Source organism: Pagrus major, chromosome 11 (genome assembly GCF_040436345.1).
Source record: "Pagrus major chromosome 11, Pma_NU_1.0".
NCBI lineage: Eukaryota > Metazoa > Chordata > Actinopteri > Spariformes > Sparidae > Pagrus > Pagrus major.
In genome coordinates this window covers 5,818,212-5,842,202 of record NC_133225.1, presented here as the reverse complement: position 1 = coordinate 5,842,202, position 23,991 = coordinate 5,818,212, and the positions used below count along the sequence as shown (strand labels likewise).

Sequence of the window (23,991 nt, the reverse complement as noted above, 5' to 3'; positions counted from 1 at the left end):
AGACAGTCGAGTCATTTTGGCTTCATGCGCCACTGAGCAACTTTCATAGAAATGAATGGGACTTTGCCTCCGTGGCTGTGTCCAGGTATTATTATGACATCCTTGCTTTAAACCAATCTCATGGTTGTGCAGTAGGCTAAATAAAGGGCAGCAGCCAGCAGCTGGTTAGCTCAGCCTTGTACAAAAACTAGAAAGTGGGAAACAGCTAGCATGACTCTGTATGAAGGGAACAATTGCACCTAGCAGCGCCTCGAAATCTCACACATATTATCCTACTATGTGTTTGTTCCTAACAAAAAACAAGTTATAGAAGAGTCAGTTAGCCAGCTATTTGCTGTTTGTTAGCTTTTTGCACTCACCTAGCCACAGCCAAAACAATAGCCATGCTAGTCTCCAGGATTTTACTACTCCAAGACAAGAAATAACTGGAAAAAACAACTTTAAAACCGTAAATTCTCCTTTCTACACTTTTTATGTGTAGATTAAAAAAACAACAACTTGTTAATAGTCAGCTTTATGTATAAATGCAGGAATATTTTGTTAATTCACAGGAGCAGGTTAGCTGTACCCCCTGTTTACAGTCTTTATGCTAAAGCTATGCTAACTGGCTGCTAGGTGTCGCCTAAGTGGTTCCCGACCAGAAAGCAAATTAGCTAATTTCCCACAATGTTAAACTATTGCAATAATAGTTTGACCCCCCAAACCGTAGATACTAAATTGCTTCCTCAAGATTTGAAAACATTGACTACACAAGTGTCACAGCTTAATTCAGATATTGCTCAATCCCGAGTGACACCACATTTTTTTTTACAAACTGATTCAAAACAATGACGAGAAAACGGACAATAAAGCAAACACACAAAGGTTTCATGTGAAATAATCAAGGCTGTTGTAACTTTGGGGGTTTCAGTGCAGCTTTAACCAACAAAAGTAGAAATCTAGATCATTTTGTGTACTTCTGACAACAGGACACATCATCAGCAGCTGTACAGTTGTACTAACAAGCATTAAAACTCAAAAACATGGCATGAATCTGGACAAACTATTCAAAGAAAATTCAAACCACTCTGTGTGTTTAGCCCTCTGGGAAACACCTCATGTTCACCCTTTACCAACCAGAATTAGTAAGCAACATTAACCTTATTTCATTTATCACACTCGCTCCACCCAGCTCCTTCTGTACGTGACTGTGTGCAAACAAGCAGGGTCACTTTTGGCTTCACACCTGCTGATATCATATTCAAACACACTGCCGCAGCGCTCAGGAGAGGCCGTTAGCTCTTTGAATTCAGGACTGTTTGAGAAAAAAGACGGCAGGATGGCGGCTACTCTCTGTCAGGTGATGGGCTTCGTGCTGAGTTTGATCGGGATAGCGGGAATAATTGCGGCGACGGCGATGGACCAGTGGGCGACGGAGGATCGCTTCGACAGCGTCGTGACGGCCGTGTATACGTACTCGGGCCTGTGGAGGTCGTGCGTCCGGCAGAGCTCCGGCTTATCAGAGTGCCGACCGTATTTCACCATCCTGGGACTGCCAGGTACGTTTACTCTTCTATTGCCTCTTCATTAAAGGTGCAGTACGTACAAATTTGTGTTTAAAGTGTCAAAAAGTTAACTAAAATGTATCATTTATTACACAATTAACAGAATGTGAAGAAATAACAGCTTTGATCTTATGTCAAAGATGCCTATTGAAGTGAGCATGCTAACCAGCTAGCACCTAGCCACTTTTTACTGTAATTTGACAGAATCTTACATATTGCACCTTTAAAATTGTACGAAAAATGAGGTTTATCATGATCGACGATCAAAAGAAATGTTTAAAAAGCAACGTGGATAAAAATACTGAAAAGAAAGATCATAAAAACAAATATCGGTCGATGCAGAAAGTCATCAAATGTAACTTTATTGTCAAATCTACAGGATTTAAAGCAAACAGGTCCATATGGCTGAACTTTATGTTGCATTTACTTATTGATGTTAAACTGGAATATCGGTCCAAGCAGTTGTATCATCAAGCTGGCAGAAATAATGATCCGTGATGAGTAACATATCAAACTGTTTCAGTTCTGTTTCCTTCGAATGATGGAAAAATAATACCGAGAGGTCAAACCACACCCTTCTGTTACTCAGAGGCGGAAACTCTCCACCGCCACCGTTTCCCCGAAACTGGGACAAAAGACTCATGACAATTTTTTTAGGTAAACATCTGATAAGAGCTGTTCCTTGTCGAAACACACATAACGATAAGCTCACTCTGCCATTTCACCACTCCGTGACATTGGTTGACTAACTTTGTTTGAGCGCGGGACGTCTAAAATGGCTGCCTCAATGATTCAGTTAATAGGATTCATGCTGTCCGCTCTGGGCGAGTTCTTAATATCAGCCGCCACGGCGATGGACGAGTGGAGCTTACAGGACCGATCTTTTACAGTAGTCACGAATGTTTACACCTATTCTGGCTTGTGGAGCTCGTGTGTGGGGACATCGTACGGTACGACACAGTGCAGGCCTTATTTCACCATCCTGGGGCTGCCAGGTAAGAGAATCACTCTCCGGGAGGGAAAAAAGGACACGTTTATCGACTATTCCTCCACATGTTGGATTAAGCAGAACATTTTCCAAAAGGACCTTGGAAGGTACTTTAGAATATTTGGGAGGTTTTAGGGGCAGATGTGCTCCCGTTTCCTTCCCCCCCGCCTCCACCGCTGCATAAAAAATGCAGTCGACTGCAGAAAAGATGGTGTCTCTCCAGAATCAAATGGAAATTTGATGAGACATCCAAAGCTTAGCTGAGCAAGCACAAGCTTTACCAGAGTGTCACACAATGTAAAGTACATTTCCACACTCTGTACTTAAGAGCTGAATGTAGTGTAGAGCATATTGTATATAAGGTCTTAAAGGCTTAAGTCGAGAATAGCGCAGGTACAATATCTGAGGCCGATGAAAGATGGCATTTAGGTCAGTGTGTTTTATTACAGGCTGCCTTATTTTATTAAATTTGATATCGCTGCAGCTGCACTTTTGTTCTTCATACTTTTTTTTTTTTACTTTAACTATAATCAAATGGCACAAATGTAATCCTCCTTTAAATTATATTCTTGACAGACATTTTTAGGGGATTTTACACGAGAAGTTCACTTCAGAGCAACATAAGTAAATGTACATGTGCCTTTGTTGCATCGTTGTTCTTGAATATACGTTTGTGTAAGGATTTACTGCATGTCTGTGTATTTATGTGTCTGAGTGTGTACGTATGTGTTTTTTTTTCTTTCCGTTTTTCTCCTTGAACTGCTTTTGTGTGAAATGACAAAAGCAGTTCAGATTAAGAACTCGGTAATGAGTTTTGCTTTCGTATCAGCGACGATACGCAAGAAAACCAAGTTCAACACTTCTGAATGAGGTTATCTGCTTTCACAAGTCGGATAATATTTAGCGGAGTATTAAAATAACAACTGATCTGCCACGATGAAAGAAAATACCAGGGATATTTTCTCTCATCTTTTTTTTATGGGGGGGAAAGAAGCCGGTGCTGGTTGTGTATCTTTTGTTGTTTTTAATTGGCGAACAATGTTCATAACTCATAATAATTTACAGTGATTTATATCACAGCGGCAGTGGCGGAAGAAGCGTGCAGATGTTTTACTTAAAGGACAAGTTCACGCAAAAATGAAAAATTCAGTCTTTATCCCCTCACAGCCAGGCGGATGGAGAGTCGGGTGAAGTTTCTTAGTCCACGAAGCATTTCTGGAGCTTCACAGCAAAACAGAGTTGCAGCGTTCTCCTCAACAACTGAAGTAGATGGAGACTTGTTTTAAAACACAAGATAATACAGCTCGACCGGTGTAATCCAAATCTATCGGCATCGGGTTGAAGTCCGGTATTTAAGAAATATCAGAAATAGTTTGAAAGTATTGTGATATTTTATATTTTATAGTATAAATAAGGATTACCAGTATTGATACATGAATGTATGAGCATGATTTTATATTGCAGCTGGTTGAGACAACAAATTCATGTATGAATGCATCATAATTAATTCATTGATCATATTTTTGTAACTAAAACAGTCGAATGTTGCAAACATCTCTTTCTGAAATGTTGCAAAGTTTAAGTTAAAGCAGAATTAAAACATACTCAAGGAAAATACGATTACCTTTCTCGATCAGTTTTACAAGCCTGTGTGATGAGAAATGTTCTGATTTGTATAACTTTGACCTCCAGCTCTGCTCCAAGCCGTCCGGGCCTTGATGATCGTCGGTATTGTTTTGGGAGCCATCGGCTGCCTGATCGCCATCTTCGCACTGAAGTGTCTAAAAATGGGGAACATGGAGGACACAGTCAAAGCCACCATGACTCTGACATCCGGGATCCTCTTCCTTCTCTCGGGTACGGGAAAGTTCGCAGTGTCTCGCTCTGTTATCGCCGCTGAATCATTCTCCACTAACTTTTTCTTTATCTTCAGGTGTGTGCGGCATCGCTGGGGTGTCTGCCTTCGCCAACTTGATCGTGCAGAGTTTTCGCTTCACGACGTACGCCGACGGCGGGTACGGCTCGTTCGGAGGAGGAACAAGTATTGGTGGACTCACAGGAGCTCTGACTCCGAGGTAAAGACAAATTAAGATGGTATTAATCTGCCACAGCACTTTTTGTTATGTTTTCCTCTGATCACTGTTTGTTCTTTCTTCAAGGTACACTTTCGGCCCCGCTCTGTTCGTGGGCTGGATCGGCGCAGCCATCTTGGTCATCGGAGGCATCATGATGTGTCTGGCCTGCCGCGGGATGACTCCGGACAATAAGCAACGGTGCGTCTGCTACTGGAGGAAGCAATAACTAATCTGTGACCTATAACTGAGCGAGCAAACTTCTCTCCTCGGGCACAGTAAAGATGAGTAAACTGCCTAATAGAGAGGAGATCCGGCAGAAATGTCTAGTAAGCAGGTGCTACATGCAAATTACAAGTGCAGATTGTATGTTCGCTGCCGTTAAAGACAGAAATCTCGGCTTCTGACAAAGCCGAACAACAACATAAAGCACCCCTGGATGTATTTTGTTGTGCTGTGGGGCTGTACAAATCTTAGGTCCTTTCAAATTAAAGGACACAAACTCAGCAAAATGTAAATGCAAGTTTTTTTTTCCTCTGCATATATAATGCAGGGCTGCAAATGCTTACGAGGCTGCTTGTAAAACGATACACAAGAGTCCTCACCGGTCACACTTGTAGTTTTATTCCTTGTAATATGCTTTTAATTATACTGTGTTTTCCACAAGAGGGTGGAGCTGGTGCGAGCTCCCGTATGCTTTTCTGTCTTTAAATCAAAATGGTTTATTCTCTGATGTTCTCCAGGTACGACGGGATGGCCTACAAAGCTGCCTCTCAACACACCATCTACAAGTCGGACACCAGGCCCCGTCCAGCCTACAATGACTCCTACAAGGCCCACAGCATGGACGGGAGGCAGTCCAACCAGAGATTTGACTACGTGTAGCCTCAGTTCACTCTCACAGATACCTCTTTTTTTATATTCTTCAGCCCTGTGATGATCCATTACTGTTGTTTATTGCCGGCATTCATGGGAAGAGTGGTTATTTTTGTATTTCTCTGTACTTTAATCTTTGTAAACCGTTTTAACGGCGTCATATAGTCCCAATTATGAAAAGCTGTTTTGTGCTTTTTCTTTCTTTATAATAAAAAAAATGTGATTTGTATTTCGTCTTATTCAGGATTCATCACCACAGCATGTGATACAATATAAAGACAAACGCTTTTTGTGCTGCAAGTTCAAACTTTGACAAATTATAACTGAGTGTAGATTTATGCATCACTTAATTAAAAAGGGTCCCACCCAACAAACTAAATCTCGATTAGTTTGATTAGTTGCCAGGTGTAACTGCTGCACAGATACTGAGCTAATAAAATGAATGTTAGCTCGGGCAGGATGAGATGTAATGAATGGTCGACATGTCTGACCTGATCAAAATGTTGTTAAATAATGAAGTGAATTTTTGTGAAATGAGTTTATGTTTGACAAAAAATCAACTCAATGTAGCTCAAACTACAACACGCGGATATCGTTAGCATTAATGACAAAATAATGTTGGTTATGTTAACTTAATTGAAAACAAGTCTATGTCTCCATGTACGCTATTTTACCACATATGTATATATATTTCTTTCTTTTCTTATTTTATTTCTTTTTTCTTTCTGTTTTTGCTGTTCTTGTTATTTGTAGTCATTTTTCCTAATCATTGTCCGTTGTTGTATAACAAGTCTTTATGCCTGTGTTATAGTTTTGTTTTACATGTTTTATTCCTAAACCAGAAACATAGACTGCAAATTAGCTACGGCTACATAGCTCAGGTTGCATTGTATTCTGATGTAACTATGCTGACGTGTGTCGTCTCTGTCAAATAAACCAATAAAATAAAAAAACATAAGAAACAAAGTCATGGTGATATCTTTTGCCCCCATAAAACAGTTATTTTTATCAGTTCTGTTGCAGCTTGTGATGCTACAGTTAGCCTCCATTTTATATTGATAATTGATGTTATAACTAAGTGTAGATTTATGCATCAATAAATTAAAAAGGGTCACGCCACGTAAACTTATTCTCATCTTGAAATGAGTTGTTACTGAATATTTCAAGGTGTAACTGCTGCGTAGCCGACAACACTAACAACAGTAGCGTTAGCTTGCTAATACAGTCGGCTATATTACAGATTTAAACTGGAGGGGAAAAGAGGTAATATATATGGTCAACATGTCTGATAATGATGTTAACTTTAAGGAAATTAGCCAACATTTGACAAAAATCAACTCAATGTAGCTTAAATTACAAAACATGCTGATACCGTTAGCATAAACGACATGAGTTAGCTTAATTGGAAAGCCTATGTCTCCATGTATTTTACCAATATATGTATATATATTTCTTTTTTGCTTTCCATTTTTGCTGTAATCTGTTTTCTTATTAGTCTTTATGTCTGTGTTAGAGTTATATTATGTGTTTTATACCTACCAGGGACAAGGACTGCAAATTAGCTACGGCTAGCATAAGTCCTATATTTTATTTAAATGTAGCAATCCTACATGTCTCCGTCAAATAAATCAATAAAATAAAAATATGTTCTAAATCTGCTTTTGTCAGTTCTGTTACATGTTGTGATGCTACAGTTAGCTTACTTTTTACATAGTTGATATATAAAGTGCTATTGATTTGTCAGCAGATATTTCGTACTTTACGCACCACTAAGACGTTTCTTTAGGTTGAACTCTAAATCCCTCGTTTGAAACTGGTCAGATGTTCCCGAGAACCTCGAAAGGCCTTTACGCACTAAATTAGCAACGGATTTACGATAGCACCTGCAACCCGATCCTTATATCTGCCTTCGTAATAAGAATTAAACTGTATTACGTCCTTATAGTTGATAATAATATACCTTTCATAATGTATTTTGAACACATTTAAAAAGAAAAGATTTACCATCCCACATTTTAAATAAGCGGAGAAAATGAAATCACACCCAATTTTTTTTTTTCCAGACAAAGTTAATTTAATTTTGTATCCTGTCAAACACAAGAGGATGAAAAACAAACAAGCATATTGATTATTGTGTTGTTGTTTATCCCATTAGTGTTATCAAAAGAAAAAGCAGGGGTCATCAGTTTATCCCTGGTAGTTACCTGTTATCTGCGGCCCTCCAGCACTATATGATAAATAAATTAATTGTCACATTGTTTCTGGGTAATTGAATAAAGTAAACGGCTCTCGCATCTTTGATGTAAGCCTTGCTCACCGGTCGGACCCTGCGCTGCGCTCCGTGTGAATCTGCTCTGTGATACCGAGGCCACACGCTTCCTGTTCCTCCTCTGGGATCTGCCTTTATTTCCCAGGGAGCGGCAGGAAAAAAGGGTTTGGATAATTTGCATGAAATCACATTTCTTGATAATACAATTAATGGAAGTAATAAGTAGGTGGTGACAATTAATCGCACCCAAAGTGAGTCATTCATTGTTTAATTAGATTGTAGCAAAGTAATGTCTCTGCATGAAGACGACGTGACAAACCTTTTTATAAGCTGCCTTTCTGCTGGAGTCTCGTCTGTGTCCGACACAGGAGGCCTGCAGTGAACACACTCTGAGGTGAGCTGAGGACAGTCCTTTCACTATTTTCTATTGTATTACAGATTGCTGCAGATCAGACGCTGCTCTGGCTGATTGAATCTCATCATCAACTCATTTTAACGTTAAAACCCCAAACCTGTTAATAAGTAAATGTCTGTTTTTGTCATTTTTTGGTGTCACGTATCCATGAAGCTTCTCTAGGCTCAAGGAGGATGTAGGTGTGTAAAATAGTGATTATATACAACCAGAAATAAAAATAATAGCCATATCTTTATTTAATTTCTTTTTGTATTCTTTGGGTGACATGTTGCAGACATGTTGAAGTGGACTTTACTAAAGGCCAAACTGTGGGACTCTTACTGATTCTGTTAACCTGAGCTTGATGCTGACTTTCTGTTTTACTCTGATGAAAATCACTGCTGAGGTTTTGAGAAGGTTCGACCTTGTGGATCCAACTCTTGTGTCCTCATCCTTGGACCTCTGGCTCCACCTACTGGCTAAGAAATGCATCGCTGCTCTGCTGGTGAGGTGGGACGAGATGCAGTGATATTCATGGAGCATGTTAAGCGTGAGGAGACATGCATCAGATGCCCCTTCTTATCTTTTCGCTATCTTTTCACAGGACATCCACTTTGAGTCTGTGTTGACCTGCTCCACGTCCTGGACACATGAGTGCAACATTAAAACCATTTTTTTTACTCATTTTTTGTGTAGTTTACTTGCCTAAACATGGGACACTAATAATCACCACCAACAAACGACTGAACCTTTGTTATTTATTTTGTTGAGTTGTGTTTTTTACTTTATCCCAGATGTTTCCAACATCAGGGCCAGAGAAATCCACAAGTTTACAAGATAACCTGGTGTTTCATTTGGTCGCTTGTCGCTAAAACTTCTGGGAGAGAGTCAGAAAGTGAATTCAGGTCAACTCTCACCAAACTCAGCACTCGCCAGAGACTCTGGTTCACCCACCCTCTTCTTTTTCCTCCTCTCCTCTCTGTAACTTTACATCCATGAAGTAAAGTACATTTCCCCTCCAGCTCCAGCTGTCAGTCAACATTACAGAACACGAACACCCGACAATGGAGGTCACCTCCGCAGACCACTGCTGCAGTCAGGTTGTGTTACGACTCCAAAGGAAAGCTTGTGGCCAAAGAGGTCTAACATAATTACACCAGTCAAGAGGTCCACAATAGAAGGTTTTTATTTAAACAGACAGAACATGATCAATCAAAAGTTAACCTAAACTAACCCCAAAGCCTCCCCAACTAACTACAAACTGTGATGGGCCGGCAAAAAAGAACAAAAGAAGGGAAGCCACCTCAGTCCAACCATTACAGGGCCGTTGAAACCGGGCTCTTCCCTCTATCCTATCCAAACATTCCCCAAACTAAACCCTGAGAAATAGCACCACAAAACTGAACCACCAGACCCACCAGAAAAGGCAAAAGACTTAGTAAGTAGGTCAAAGGTCTAATATGATAAATTGTCACAGTATACTTATGCAACAGCACTTCCAATGTTGGACTGCAGTCAGATCTAACAATAAAGACACGAGGACTGTTGTTTATTAGTTTATCAGCTTTGCCTCAATCCCTCTCTGTTCTTACAGTACAGTGCAGTACAGTGGGAAAGTATCAGGTCAAGTGTCAGAGTAACAGGTGCTGCTGTCGATGGAAAGTAAGTGGAGCTCAGACAACAGCTGTGTGCCGGGCCGGGCCAGAACAGACCCAGAAGGTAAGCAGTGAAACAACGGAGCGGGGCAGCTGTGGGTGGAGGACTCGGACACGCTGCATCAAGCTGAGCCACATTAATCTCTTCAGTAACAATATACACGTTAAAGAGCGCAGCAGACAGAAGTGTAATGTCAGAGTTCAGTCTTGGTCTTTCAAACAGATTCTCACAGAGGATCTCATGTCAAAGCCCGTTCAGCCCGGGCCTGAGGGAACCTGAGGGTCCATACAGACACAAGATCTGTACTTAGATTACTGACATGAGTAGACAGACTTTGTCCATTTTACTGTCTGCTTGCATACGCACAAGGAAATGTTAATTAATGTACAAAAAAACATTATCAGGATTGTTTACTCACTGAGCGCGTTAGCATCCATGTGAGCGTGGACTGGTTCTGTATCAAAAGGGGAAATGAGAGACAATGTGACACCACGACTCAGATAAAGAGACGAAGTTCTGCTTCATGTGGGAAAGCCAAACACATCTATCATTTGTTTTGAGCTACCGATGAGAATAAACATAGAAACTGTGTCTCCGCTACATTTTAAGGGCAAATACTGAACTTTTTACTGCATCACATTTATTTATGTTTTATGTTTATAGGATTTTACACTCAACAAAAATATAAACACAACACTTTTGTTATGTTTCCCATTTTTTATACATTTCCGTATCCCAGTCGTGTTAAGTCCATATTTCAGTCCTCATGAATATCTTTCTCCAAGTTAATTATATCATTTTCACCGATCCAAAGCACACCTGTGCACCGATCATGCATCTCGATACGCCCCACCTGTCGAGTGGAAGGATTATTTAGCAAAGGAGAAATGCTCACAACATGAACTGTAACAAACAAGGGCTCAAGTTTTTAAAAATGATTCTTTTCTGTGCATTAAAAAGTATTAAATCTTTTACTTCACTTGAACAAGTGTGGTTTTCTAGTACTTTTACTTTTGGTATTTTAACTAGAGTTGATGTTATTACTTTTCTTTAAAAGGTCCCATATTATACTGTTTTTCATCAATTTCACACAGCTGTCAGAGGTCCAACAACACTGTATTCAAAATGTACTGCCCCAAACCCATCCGTGGTCCTGAGTATCAGCTGTCTGAAAGCTGCTCAGGTGAGCTCAGGTGAGAGCAGGCTGTTTCTGTGCCTGCGCCTTTAATGCTAATGAGCTCCGTCCTGCGACACGCCCCTCTCAGGGAGAGGATGCTGTTTAAGCTAGCAGTAGCATGTGCTAATGTTTACGGTGGATGTGTCGCTATGGCTCGCGGGGATGCTGTCGTTCAACCGCACCAGTGTGACCCAGAATCGGACCCAGAAGGAGAGGCTCAGAAAGACACAGACTCTGTGGCTGCAGCAGGACGTTTCAGAGTGACTTAGTTTGTTCGTATGTGTTGTTTACAGTTACTACCATGTAGCTAATGCTAGCTCCTGCTAACGGCAAAGGTAGCTTACAGTTCTGACGTCACCATACTCGTAGGCAACTGTAAACACTATCAACACGTGGCGACACTCACCTGTGGCTCCGGTGTTGATTTTTACAACCAACAACGAGCAATTTGCGTGTCTAGCTCACTGCCAACACTGCTATCTTACCGCTGGACGCACTGACCTTCACCCCGGGGATGAACGCCCCCTCTCGGGTATCTCCGGGGAGAAGGGGGCGTGTTTTCAGCCTATGCAAATCACTCCTGTCGTGACGTGTTTTTCATAATATGGGACCTTTAAGAAAGATTTTTGAATACAGGACTTTCACTTTTAATGAAGTATTTCTACACTTTTGTTGTAACTTTTACTTACGTAAAATATTTAAGTACTTTTTTTCACACCTGTTCTTTAGAAATCTGCCAACATTTCTTCCCCGATTCAGTCTTTTACCTCATGTGTGTAAAGATAAATAACTATAAACTATAACTGAACCAAAAGACCATTGTAAGAATAACTGATTAGTCATTATGTAAAAGAAAAACGTCCAAGTCCACGAGTAAATAAATGGTTACATGTTCATCTCAACTTCCAGCATCACACTGTAGGCTTAAGGTTGACATCCACTGACCTCTTACTGTTTGTCACAGCCTGAGATCCATAAAAAATAAGAGAACTGATGGTTACCTCAAACATCCGCAATTTAATGATCAAATTATTTGGTATCTTAACACACTTCCCTCCACACAGTAGAGGAGGAAGTAAGCTTATTTGAGAATAACACACATGTAATCAGTAGTTCAGATAACAGAGTTCAGGCTTCTCTTCTTCCTGTTACCGGTCTGTGCAGGTTCGGATCAGCTGCTCTGTTGTAAATTCCTGCCAGATAATCTGAGTTATGTTCCTCTGACATTATTATCAAAGGAGCTTTATTACTGTAAAATATTTGCCAGTATTCACAATGCATGATGTTGTGATCTAACAGACGAACTAGCTGTCATCTAAAAGAGGAACCACAGTTACGTTTGTACTTTGCTCTATGTCGTCCCTGCTGACCACCACAGATGTGCTTTCCATTATTTAAGGCTCGGGCTCATTTCATGTCACTGTGTTTAATTGGAAAGAGAGAATCTGTGTCAGTGGTGTAACGCGCTGACACACCGAAAACATGCTCCACTTTTAATAGAGATGGAGATATGAGATAAGAGGCAGGGCAGGGACAGTTTCTGTTTCTGTTTTTGTCCATTCGTGTGTTATTGTCTATCTATAGTTGTCTATACTTTTCTATTTCTATTTGTATTATATCTTGTTTGTTGCACCTACACACCACAGCAAATGCCTTGTATGTGAAAACTTACTTGGCAATAAAAGCGATTCTGAGCAGGTGATAGATAAAAGGAAATTAAGAGATTAAAAGAGCGACATTTCTGAAAAGGATAGAAGCTTTTAATATATATTATAATATATTAATATTATTTATATATATATATATTATTTATATATATATATATATATATATATATATATATATATATATATATATATATATATATATATATATATATATATTTTCCCACTTTTTTAACCATTTACTGCCGTGATACACGCTCTGGTCCAGCAGGGGGCAGTAGGTGCACATTTAACATCGGTGTCATCAACCTGTAAATACCAAGAAGAAGACGAAGAAGAAGAATGAGGAGGAGGCGAAGAAGAAGAAGAAGAAGCTGACAGCAGCTACATTCCAGTGATGCTAGCTACCTGCAGCTACCTGCAGCTACCTGCAGCAACAAGCCCCCGCACACTCCTGCACTGTACTTGCTGTAGTTTTGAATCGTTGTTGTCGAGCTGTTTTCCTCCAGCTTGTGTTCGTATTTAAATAATTGGACCTTCGTGTTGAAAGAAGTCTGAACTGACACAGCGGAGTGATTACCGTCTTAATTTTTTAAAGCTGACGTTAGCCTGAGCTGTACGTGGCTTAATTATGATAGTTAGCAAAGAAGCTAGCTAATGTTAGTTTGTTTGGCTAACGGTCTGTTAAACCTGTTAAACTGGGCTGTTTTAAACTAATGGCGCTGAACAGCTAACCTGAGCAAAATGTATTTTGTTTTGCTGGAAGTGAGTCAACGCAGATAAGTTGTTTCGGCAGCTGGACTAGTTGCTCCTCTGCTGGATTAGTTAGCCATTAGCACTGTTCAGTTGTCTCTGCGGTATGATTCACCTGGTTGTTTGATGGGGCTTTTAAGGATCATGATGCCGCACAAGTTACAGCTTCTGGCTGTGTTGGCGTTTGGAGTGTCGATGCTGTTCATTGAGAACCAGATCCAGAAACTGGAGGAGTCGAGAGCCAGACTGGGTAAGACCCAAACAAAGGTGGTGGTTAACTTTGTCAGCATTGATTATCACAGAGTTGTTGTGCTCATGCAAAGGGATTTTTAAAATCTTGAATATGAAGGAATTAGCTGAGTTTTCACACACTAAATAAAGTTTATTTTCTGTAATATTAACACAGAGAATTAAGTTTGAGCAAGGAAATGTCACACAGTTTTATACGCATAGATTATTTTGGTCTATGACAGAGGTGAAGTTAGTTTTAAGTTGGATATTGGACAGACATTCACTCCGGAGATGATATTAGTGATAATTATGATTTAAAAAAATAATACTAAACTGATTTCATGTAGCTCACTTATTTTGATTTCTAATGTGTTATATAATTTTATAAGACAATGGATTTTTCAATAGTTTTCCAATGTCATGAGACTAAGGGACTCCAAACCAATGCTGAATTGTATTACTATGTCGGACAAATAAGACAAGCCTCTTTTTTAATAATATAATGTCACTTTCACTTTAAAATATCAGCTTCAAAATCATTTTGATGGTACAGTGTCTGATGCCACACTTGTTTCTGCACTATGTGGCTTCAGTGAGAGGGTAGGATCACAGCGTTACATACATGTTTACTTCAACATACAAGTGTTCAACGCATAACAGTGTTATGACATAATGAGTTTTGTTTGTAGTGAGCACCTACATTACATCTGACCTGGGATTTGTATTTATGACAGTGGTGTTGCACTTGTTGAAACTGTGGGGGGCGCCAAATCTCACAAAATGACAGTTTATACATAATGGTTCTTTAAATGAAGAAAAAACAATTAGTCTATCTTCACCTCCTGTTTACAATCATTTACATAATGTGTTTAAAATAAATAATTGCAATGTATTATTGAGTGCACCTAAATGAAAAAGATAGATGCACCAGTGCAACCAGTGTAAAAGTTAGTCTGGAGCCCTGGTTGGCTGTAAGAGAAAGCAGATTGCATTATGTGCTGTACAGTATTGTGCTGCCTGCATAATAATAATAAGAAGAAGAAAGGCCAGGAGACCATCCATCTGCCTTGAATGTAGCTCAACAAACATCCTGCAGACACATGGCCTCTCTCCTCATGATGTCAAACACAGAGACAGCAGGATGCCTGCATTATATTGAGCGACACACAGCCGGTCCAAGATATGCTCCCAAGGCCATTCCTGTAATTGGTTTTAATTAACATTGCAGTGGAGAAAAGAAGTGGGAGAAAACACTTTTAATTATGCCTCCTGTCAATATTATCATCAAAAGCTTAATTACTTTTTTTTGGTGTTATTGTGTTTTGAAGGTCTAAGTTGTTTTTCTTAATTAAGGGAAGCTAACCAGCCTTGATGCCCTTAAAATTTAAACTACTTGTTCATTTATACAATTGTCTTTGTCTTCGTTGTCATGTTGGTGGCCTCACACCTGCTGTGTGTGCGCTGCCAAATGAGGATAACAAGCATCAACTAACTTTTAGCTCATTAAAATCCAGAGTAATGCCAGGCAGTTCATCATCATGTAAATTGACGATTATAGTGATTGACTTTTAGGGGCACTTGCTACAAACAAGCAAACAGTCAAAGTTTTCTATCTCTGACAGTCTTTTCAAAGGCATACATGTCTGATCGTGTTTTCTGCACGTACAGAACGCACCATTGCCAGACACGAGGTGGCTGAAGTAGAGCAGCGTCACAATGAAGATGCTGTGCGGGAATCGCCGCCACCGGCAGACAAAGACGACATGGTCATCATCTACAACAGAGTGCCCAAGACGGCCAGCACGTCGTTCACCAACATCGCCTACGACCTGTGTGGGAAGAATCGCTTCCACGTGCTGCACATCAACACGACCAAAAACAATCCCGTCATGTCTCTGCAAGACCAGGTGAGACCATTGTTTTTATTGTCAGCACTGCATCTAAATACAACAAACATAGTGATATCAAAATCCTATTCACATGAGAGTTTGCTACAGCATTTAGAGGTGCAATATGTAAGAATTGGCCACGTGTCAGGGGGCAGCATATCTGTATATAACTGTAGCTGCCATTAGCTAGTTAGCTCAGCTAGCTGTGCAGCTGGCACTCCTATTAGCTGTCTCTGTCCGATCTGGGAGCTTGGAGCACCGGGGAAATATTAGTTTTGTTCACTATTGGACAACTTCAATAGATATTTTTGATATATGGTCAAAAACGTTTCTGTTAGTGTTTTAATTAATTCATGCATATGGCACCTTTTCACTATTCTACTTTAACTGCAAAGACTAAACTTTTATACAGATTTTCAGTCAATAAAAGCTGCAAGACAGAAACTTGACTCCACTTCTCATATTGGCACACTTCTATCATAATGCTAATAATAACACTGTACTTGTTACAACAAAGAAGCAAAGATAGAAGAGTCCTTTGTTGGCAGAGCAGATGCTCAGCTCATGACAGGCTTGTGGGCACTTTGATCATCACAACTGATGATCTGGAATTAAAAATAGGCCTCTGCTGTGGACAGAGTTGTGCTGGGTGTAACATGAGACATTTTTTACATGAATGTGGCTTTAATACTTTTGCATAAAAAGTCTCTAACTGTAAATTCTGTTTCTGTAATGTTTTGAATAGCATCTGCTTATCATTCAGGTCCGTCAGTGAGTTGTGTGGTAGAATATGCTGGATGAAAAGATGGAAGTTTAAGAGTGCTACATTTCTCTTCTAATTGAATCAAGTACTGTAGTTTCTTGAAGGCTGCAAGGTCAGAACACAACCCAGTAATATTTGTGTTTGAGGCGTTTTAAAAGAAGTTTCACAGATAGGAGCCTCTCATTCACTGAAGGTCAGGTTTCAATAGTAGATTACAGATAGAAGGATATTTCCTTCAGAAAGACACTTGCTGTTCCATCTCTTTGGATTTTAAATGAAATAATAACCATGGAGTTTTACTTAAGGCTGCAACTAACTTCATTATCGATCAATCTGCCGATTATGTTCACAACTGATCATTTAGTCAAGTGTTTTTAATTCCTGTCCCCACCGCCCGGCATGTTTAAGGTGTTTCCCTGCTCCTTTGGCTTCAAAGCCTGGCGCCATTCCTGGGCGCATGAACGTACCTGTTGCATGGTTGTGGCGAGACACAAAACGGCAACAACAACAACAAAAAGGGCGTCCTATTCATTCATTGTGAGCAAAACCTTTTGCCCTCAATCTCTGGAATGGGAATAAATAAGCAGACTATCTATAAGTGCTGGTGTTCTCTTTGTTTTGAGTAAACAACAAAAAACAGATGCAAGCGAAGGCATGTCATTAACTGGCATCATCCATCTGAGCTGCTCTAATCTTCACTGCAGTGCATCATAAAACCTTGAAAGAGGAGGAGGAGATAGTGAAGTCAATTTGGGCCACGGATAAAAGAGCGACATTAAAATGCCGATGTGCTGTTTTGGTTTTGACACCTACAAATTTCCCCTCAGACGTCAGCAGATTGTCTTGTTTTGGGTGCTGTTTGCCTTCAGTCTGGTCTGCAGCAGTGAAACACAGAATCAGCGGCGGTGAGTTCATGTGATTCACCTGGCCAGTCGAGAAAACTCTGCTTTTGTCATTAGAGTCATTGCACCGTCCCAAAATTGGCGGATTGTGTAAACGGCCGCAAGCCGTGTGAGCAGCCTCAGTCTTTGTTGAAGCTGAATGTCAACACTTTACACTTTATAGTTATGTTTCATCTGAAACCCAAACAATGACAAACACACGACTGTTGACATATTTTGCGACTGCTCTGCAGATAGTTAGAGAGGTCGAGAAGCAAAGTTTGATGAACAGCGACGAAGCATTATCCCGTCACGGCATGCTTATCCTCACTCTGAAAAATGCTGATGTTTTAGTTAGAGATCTGTTTAAGTTGCCTGAGTGTGTTTATAAGCTCATTTTTGCCACTTGATTAACTGGATAAGGTATTTCAGGTTCAACACACCAAACACTTGGTGGTAGAAGTTTATGGAAACAGGAGAATCTTGTTTAAAGCTGGTATTAGTTAGATGTTTTAAAAGCTCCAGAAAATATGTGTGTCATCAGCACGCATTACAGCCTGAGTGCATTTCTATCGCTGCCAGTGCAACTTAGGACACATAGTGTAAATGCCTCAAAGCTATGCTCGTGTTATTTTTGGCTGCTAGTGCCAAGGTAATATCCTGTCTGCCATCTCACAACAGACTGAACCTCCTCCCCCCCATCAAACAGCCTGTTTCCCTGCTCGTGATAAAACAGAGACGAGGAGGGAGAATCAGTCTGCTGCCACATCAGAGACCACCTCGTTCTACAGCAGGAACATTGACATCTGTTCCAGTAACAGCATTTAACTCAGCCAAAACTGGTCAGTGTGTTTGACTCGGTCATATTTTTACTCCGTCAGAGTGTGTGTCAAAGATAACAGTCATAAATGGAGGTGCCGGCTTTTAACAACAACCCGGGTGGAATTTGGTTCTGCTTGAGGTCACTGCTGATATTCCTACTTCTTTTTAGAGCCACATGTAGTGAGACATGGTGCAGCTGTTCAGACACAACCATCTTATTTTGATGTAAGAATTAAGGCATTGAGACATTTTCTAAATGGAAGCAGTGTTGGGTTTGGTTTTATACTGTTGACCGACGGTGTGATCGTCAGTGTAGGAGTGGGACACAATCCTGTTTTATTCACTGCCCAACTTTAATAGCTTCAGTTCCAGTCACTCTTACTAAAATCCCTCTGAGTGACTCTCCTGCCACCGCAAACCAGATGGAGGATGCTCCCTTTAAAAGCATGTTGATACCCTCATCTGACTCACCTTCAGTCGTCAATCACACAGTAATAAGTTTACCCCAGGCTTCCCCTCTGAGGCCTCGTGCACTTCATCCTACCTTTTTTGATGGATATTGTTGTATGCAGCTCGAAAGAGAGGCGGAAACACGTTCCTCTGGTCAATTCTGCTCCACTGCACTCTTCTAATCACACATAGAGATGACCTCTATAATAACCTGCAACACTGAAGTTAAAAGGACCACAGACTGGTGCGATGATCTGTGGGGAGAGAGTCAGAGTGTGAGTAAACAACGTAACATAAAACTACTACATTACCTCGCCTGTGAACATTTCTGTCAGTCACTTATACAGACTTTCATCAGCAGTGGTAACAATGTAAAACATCAACCTTCATCTTTTGTTTTCACTGATTTGATTGAGAGACCTGTCGTGGCAGAAATCACACGCTGTGTTTTAAAACGCGAAGATCAGAAGAGTCAGTGTCTTTTGTACAGAATGTACAAATGTATCATTGTTGAGCAGAGCGAGCCTTTTCCCCCCTCTGTCCCAGTGTTTTTGTTGTCGCTGCTCTTTTCACATTCGCCGGAGTTTCCCCGCTGCTCCGTAATGAGTTTCATTATCTTTGTCTACAGGTGCGCTTTGTCAGGAACGTCTCCTCGTGGAGGGAGATGAAGCCCGGCTTCTACCACGGCCACGTGGCTTATCTGGACTTCTCAAAGTAAAGCCCTTCATTTCCTCTAATACCATTAATATCCAGATTAGTTACAAACAGTTAGCAGAGCAGATAAAGAGAGGTCACGTATTGATTGCTAACGTGTGCTTTAGTGTTGATTAATTGCATTGTTGTCCTTATCTCCCCTGACACTATCGTTTCAGTGATCGCAGGTAATTATCCTAATGGTGTAAGTGTTCCTCAGCGACTCTCGGTATCAGCTCTCTGTGATGCTGCCACCCGCTCACTGATGGAGAAGCTGATTCTTTAGTGGAATAAACATTATTAATTAGGAGCAGAAGTGTGGCAGCTTTATGGTGTGTTGGATTAGAATCTACTCAAGCGTCTGTAAAATGCAAATCGAATCTTTAAAGATATGTCAACTCCCTTCTGTTTTTTTAGATATGGGGTGAAGGGTAAGCCGATGTACATAAATGTTGTGCGGGACCCCATAGAGCGCCTGGTGTCATACTACTACTTCCTGCGCTTCGGAGACGACTACAGACCGGGTCTACGACGACGGAAACAAGGCGACAAAAAGGTCTTTAATTAGAGCTCATTAGTCTGACTCAAATTAGTGTGTTTCAAGGCCAATTGTTTTTTTTCCTGCACATAAATATACACTAACAAGTGTCTGTGTTGTCTTACAGACCTTTGATGAGTGTGTTTCATCAGGAGGGTCTGACTGCGCTCCAGAGAAACTCTGGCTGCAGATCCCTTTCTTCTGCGGTCACCATTCAGAGTGCTGGTGAGTGCTCTGCACCTGCCTCATCAAACAGAACCCAATCAGAGCAAATGTGTAATTAATTGTTGGCAATTTTCAGATCGCAAAAGCCACAGTTTTTAAAATTAACTTGCACAATTACCAGCGTCTAAACGAGCTGCAGCGAGCAAAAGTTTAAGCAGGCGGCTGCTGATTCGGCCAAAGATAGGTGTGTGGAAGGAGAAACACCACTCTGTATTATTTTGGTTTACATTGTTATTGCTGATTTGTGCATGACTGTCCTGTATTTTGGTGTATTTCAATGTTGCTTTCCTCTCCTTTGATGACACGTGATGGTTAAAATTGAACTAAAGTCCAGCAGTGAAGTTGCTAGACTTGGTCCCACTCCTATGATATCAGTGCAGACTGGCAGGGTAGCAGCACGGGTTGCTCATGTTAGCATATTAAGTACTGCTGGTGACCAGGTAATGATGCAGTGTTCTTTTTATTTAATGTCTCGATTGATAGCATGAAGTTCTCCTCCTTCTCCACGCTTTAGATGAGGAGGAGGAGGAGAAGAAGAAGAAGAGTGCCTTGCAGGTTGCAGAAAGGGCAGAAAAGTCTGAGTTTTAACACAACATATCTTATCTGAGCTAGGGATGCACATTTTACATTTTTTTTATGACCGATAACCGACGCTCATTAACCGATTAATAACCGTTAACTGATAAGATTTAAATGCTCTATTGAGTGTCTGTGACCCATTCAAAAGTACCGTGACAATTTTTTTTTTCTTATGGGCTTTATTATTAAATGTGCAAATACAGCCAAGTAAACACAAACCAAACAAACACCCCGTTGCAACAATAACCCGATGCACAAACACGTTAAATCCGTCATTTACCGCCAGCTGCAGTGTGTGTGCAAAACAGGGGATCGAGTCCCAGCTGACCCGTCCGGGAGAGTTGGCGGCCACGATGTTGCGCGCGTTGTCGTGGACGCATGCAGACACTTTCCCACTAAGTCCCCACGTCTCCACCGCATCAACTAGTTTAGCTGTGAGGTTATCAGCTGTGTGTCTACCTGGCATACTCTGCGTTAACAGGACGGCGGAATTAACTTTCCAGTCCTCATCGATATAGTGACATGTAATTGTCACATAGCTCTCTGTCGTGAGCGCGGTCCAGCAGTCCGTTGTAATAGCCACGAACTTAGTACTTGCAAGTTGCGTTTTCAGTTCTTTTTGTCTCTCCTCAAAACGAGCCTCTAATCGACGGGTAATGGTCGGTCTTGATGTGACTTGGTAATTTGGCTCGACATAGGCCAGTAGCTCCTGAAACCCATCGCCACTGACCACACTGATAGGCAGAATGTCTTTTTCCACCATTGTACAAATCTTCTGCGTGATCTCCTCAGACCGCCGCGCGTCGCATCTTCTGCCTGCCATCATGGAAGGCAAAGTTTGCTGTGATGGTCCTCCACCATCTGTTCCTGGGTTATTTGTTTCGCAAGTGGTACTGCATCGTACTCGTACTGCTTGAATATTTCAATGCTGTACCGCATAGTTTGCATATTACCTCCTCTCCTTTGCGGTCAAAATTGTCCCACACAGAACTCCTTTTTGCGCGCTTCATTTTTGCCGTGAAGTGGGCTGTGGTGGAAAGCACGTAAAGGCACGTGTTGCACGTATGGCACGCGTCGACACGCCCCCATGAGTTGATTGACAAGTAGGCCAGCTAAAAAAAAATAAAATAACCGATAGTATTAATCGGTCAAGGTTCCTGTTATCGGTTAACGGTTAAACGGTTAACCATGTGCATTCCTAATCTGAGCTATGGAATATCAAATCCTCCATCTTTGTTTAATATATTGTAGCCTTTCTTACTCTCAGGTGGGCAGAAACTACTGATTAGGAACTTTTCTGCTTGAGTAGAAAGTAGAAACATTTACTGGTCATCATCTGGAAAAAAGTCCATATCGTGCATCCCTACTGGAAAAGTCTGGTCTTGTCTACATAAACACAAACAACTACTACTGAGGACTCATGAGCGTCTTGAGATTTCAGCCTCTACTTCTTGTAATTCTGTTCTGAGTGTGAGGGGGCACTCACAGGATTGAGCCTTAATCTGATGGTATGTTTTCAACCAATTAATGATTTATTGATAAAATTCTCTGTGCTGTTTTGTGTGCAGGAATGTCGGCAGTAGATGGGCCCTTGAACAGGCCAAGTACAACCTGGTGAATGAGTACCTGCTGGTCGGAGTGACCGAGGAGCTGGAGGACTTCATCATGATCCTGGAGGCGGCACTGCCACGGTTCTTCAAGGGAGCCACAGATCTCTACAGAACAGGTACCAACACATGGCCTCACAGTCAGTGTTACTGCTCAGTGTTTCTGTGGTGGTTAGTGAGCTCTGTCGGTGGTGAAATCATCATTTAAGTGAAGCATTCATGTCACTGATGTTCCTCCAGGAAAGAAGTCCCACCTGCGAAAGACCACAGAAAAGAAGCCCCCCACAAAAGAGACGATAACCAAGCTGCAGCAGTCCAACATCTGGAAAATCGAAAACGAGTTTTATGAGTTTGCCCTCGAACAGTTTCAGTTTGTCCGTGCCCACGCCGTCAGGGAGAAGGACGGAGAACTTTACGTCCTGGCTCAGAGCTTCTTCTATGAAAAGATCTACCCCAAAGTGAACTAAGAGGCTGCACAGGGACTCTGCAGAGACTCTATCAGAAGTCATTAACACTGGGAGGAAAAGACACAAGTTCACCAAGTGATGCTGCTGAATGCTTGAACGTTTTTTCAAGGACTCCTGCGTTATGGAAAATCTCTTTCAGATGGTACTGTGGAATTTTCTACAAAGAATGTGTCTAATTTTTTTTATTGCCGGTGCAGCTGTTGAGAGAACTTAACACGGATAAAGCGTCAGTCTGGACTGTGCGAAAGAATTCAAGGCCAGGAGAGGCTGAAACAATCACTCTCAAAACCCAAACTCAAGCAGTCCTCGATTCATCAGAGTCCTGTATTTGCTTTTTTTGTTGACTGTCGAGAAAAAAGCAGCAAATCTCGAGTTGTTCATCAAGTTTAAAAGCATAGGTACATATGTTATTTCTGTCCCGTGACAGATTTGCAAAGGGAATGAGCTCAGAAAGCTGTCCAGCTTTTTGTGACATTATTCATTTTGCACACTGCAGTTATTCTTGTTTACAAGTTACAGAAGATGAAACTGTTAGAGAAGAAACACATCCGAGCTGCATTTGTACATTCTGTATGAACGGTGACGTGTTCTTGGACCAAACGGTAGCAAAAGAAAATAGGTCGGACCATTGCATCCTTCGGTGCGTGACTAATAATTTTTTATCCCGCTGAGATGTTCTCAATTTTTTAGACATGTTTAACGCATCCTATCAGTATTTTATCACAGAGATCATGCTGTGCGTCTTTGATAGTAACTGATAGCTGCTGTTTAAGGACCACAGCTGGAGGAATTACGCAAAAATGAATGAAACGTTTTGAGTACAGGGTTCAGCAGAGTTTTGACTTGGTCACAGGGTCATTTTCAGCTGAAAGAGGTCAAACTGATAGTGCCTTTACATTATATTACAACACTAAGGACTTTTTTTTTCCTCCTTTTTTTTTTTAATCGCATTAATTTTCCAGAAATCCCTCAATCATGTTGTCCTTTTTTATGTTTATACTTATGAACTGCACTTCCTGTTTCTCTTCCATTTCTCACATAATACATAAATACATCATTTGCAAACTCCCTGGCTCGTTCGTTTCCTGCTGTGTTCTCTGCTGATTGTATCTGATGTGCGTGGTTGTGTACATTACTCGAGTATTTCCATTTTCTGCTACCGTACACTTCCAGTCCACCACGTTTTGAAGGTGAATATTGTGTTTTTAATCCATTATGTTTATTTGATAGGCTAAGTTACTAGTGACCTTGCAGATTGGATGCTGCATCAGAGTCAAAGTAGCATATTTTCAATTAGATTTATTTATAATCAGATTTAAAAATCAAACTGATTCCGATAATCAAGAAAAAAACTGAGTATTGCATCCAAAAGTACACAGAATATACACACATGTAAATATCTGTTTAATTATGACTTATTTTTGATACTTAAATACATTTAATATCAGTTACT

The 23,991-nt window shown here is 40.8% G+C and overlaps 2 protein-coding genes across 2 annotated transcripts; both read left to right on the top strand.

Annotated features, from left to right (window-relative positions):
- The first annotated feature begins 1,318 nt into the window (after nucleotides 1-1,318).
- LOC141005326 (claudin-18-like) lies at nucleotides 1,319-5,530 on the top strand. Its single transcript, XM_073477159.1, has 5 exons — nucleotides 1,319-1,538; nucleotides 4,225-4,389; nucleotides 4,466-4,607; nucleotides 4,692-4,805; nucleotides 5,348-5,530. Exons 1-5 carry the CDS (start codon nucleotides 1,319-1,321, stop codon nucleotides 5,487-5,489), a joined length of 783 nt encoding a protein of 260 aa, XP_073333260.1. The 3' UTR covers nucleotides 5,490-5,530.
- A 7,499-nt stretch (nucleotides 5,531-13,029) lies between these two features.
- On the top strand, nucleotides 13,030-23,606 carry hs2st1b (heparan sulfate 2-O-sulfotransferase 1b). The gene is made up of 7 exons (XM_073477290.1): nucleotides 13,030-13,643; nucleotides 15,293-15,531; nucleotides 19,058-19,143; nucleotides 19,540-19,678; nucleotides 19,788-19,885; nucleotides 22,033-22,190; nucleotides 22,312-23,606. Exons 1-7 carry the CDS (start codon nucleotides 13,520-13,522, stop codon nucleotides 22,536-22,538), a joined length of 1,071 nt encoding a protein of 356 aa, XP_073333391.1. The 5' UTR covers nucleotides 13,030-13,519; the 3' UTR covers nucleotides 22,539-23,606.
- Nucleotides 23,607-23,991: the final 385 nt, after the last annotated feature.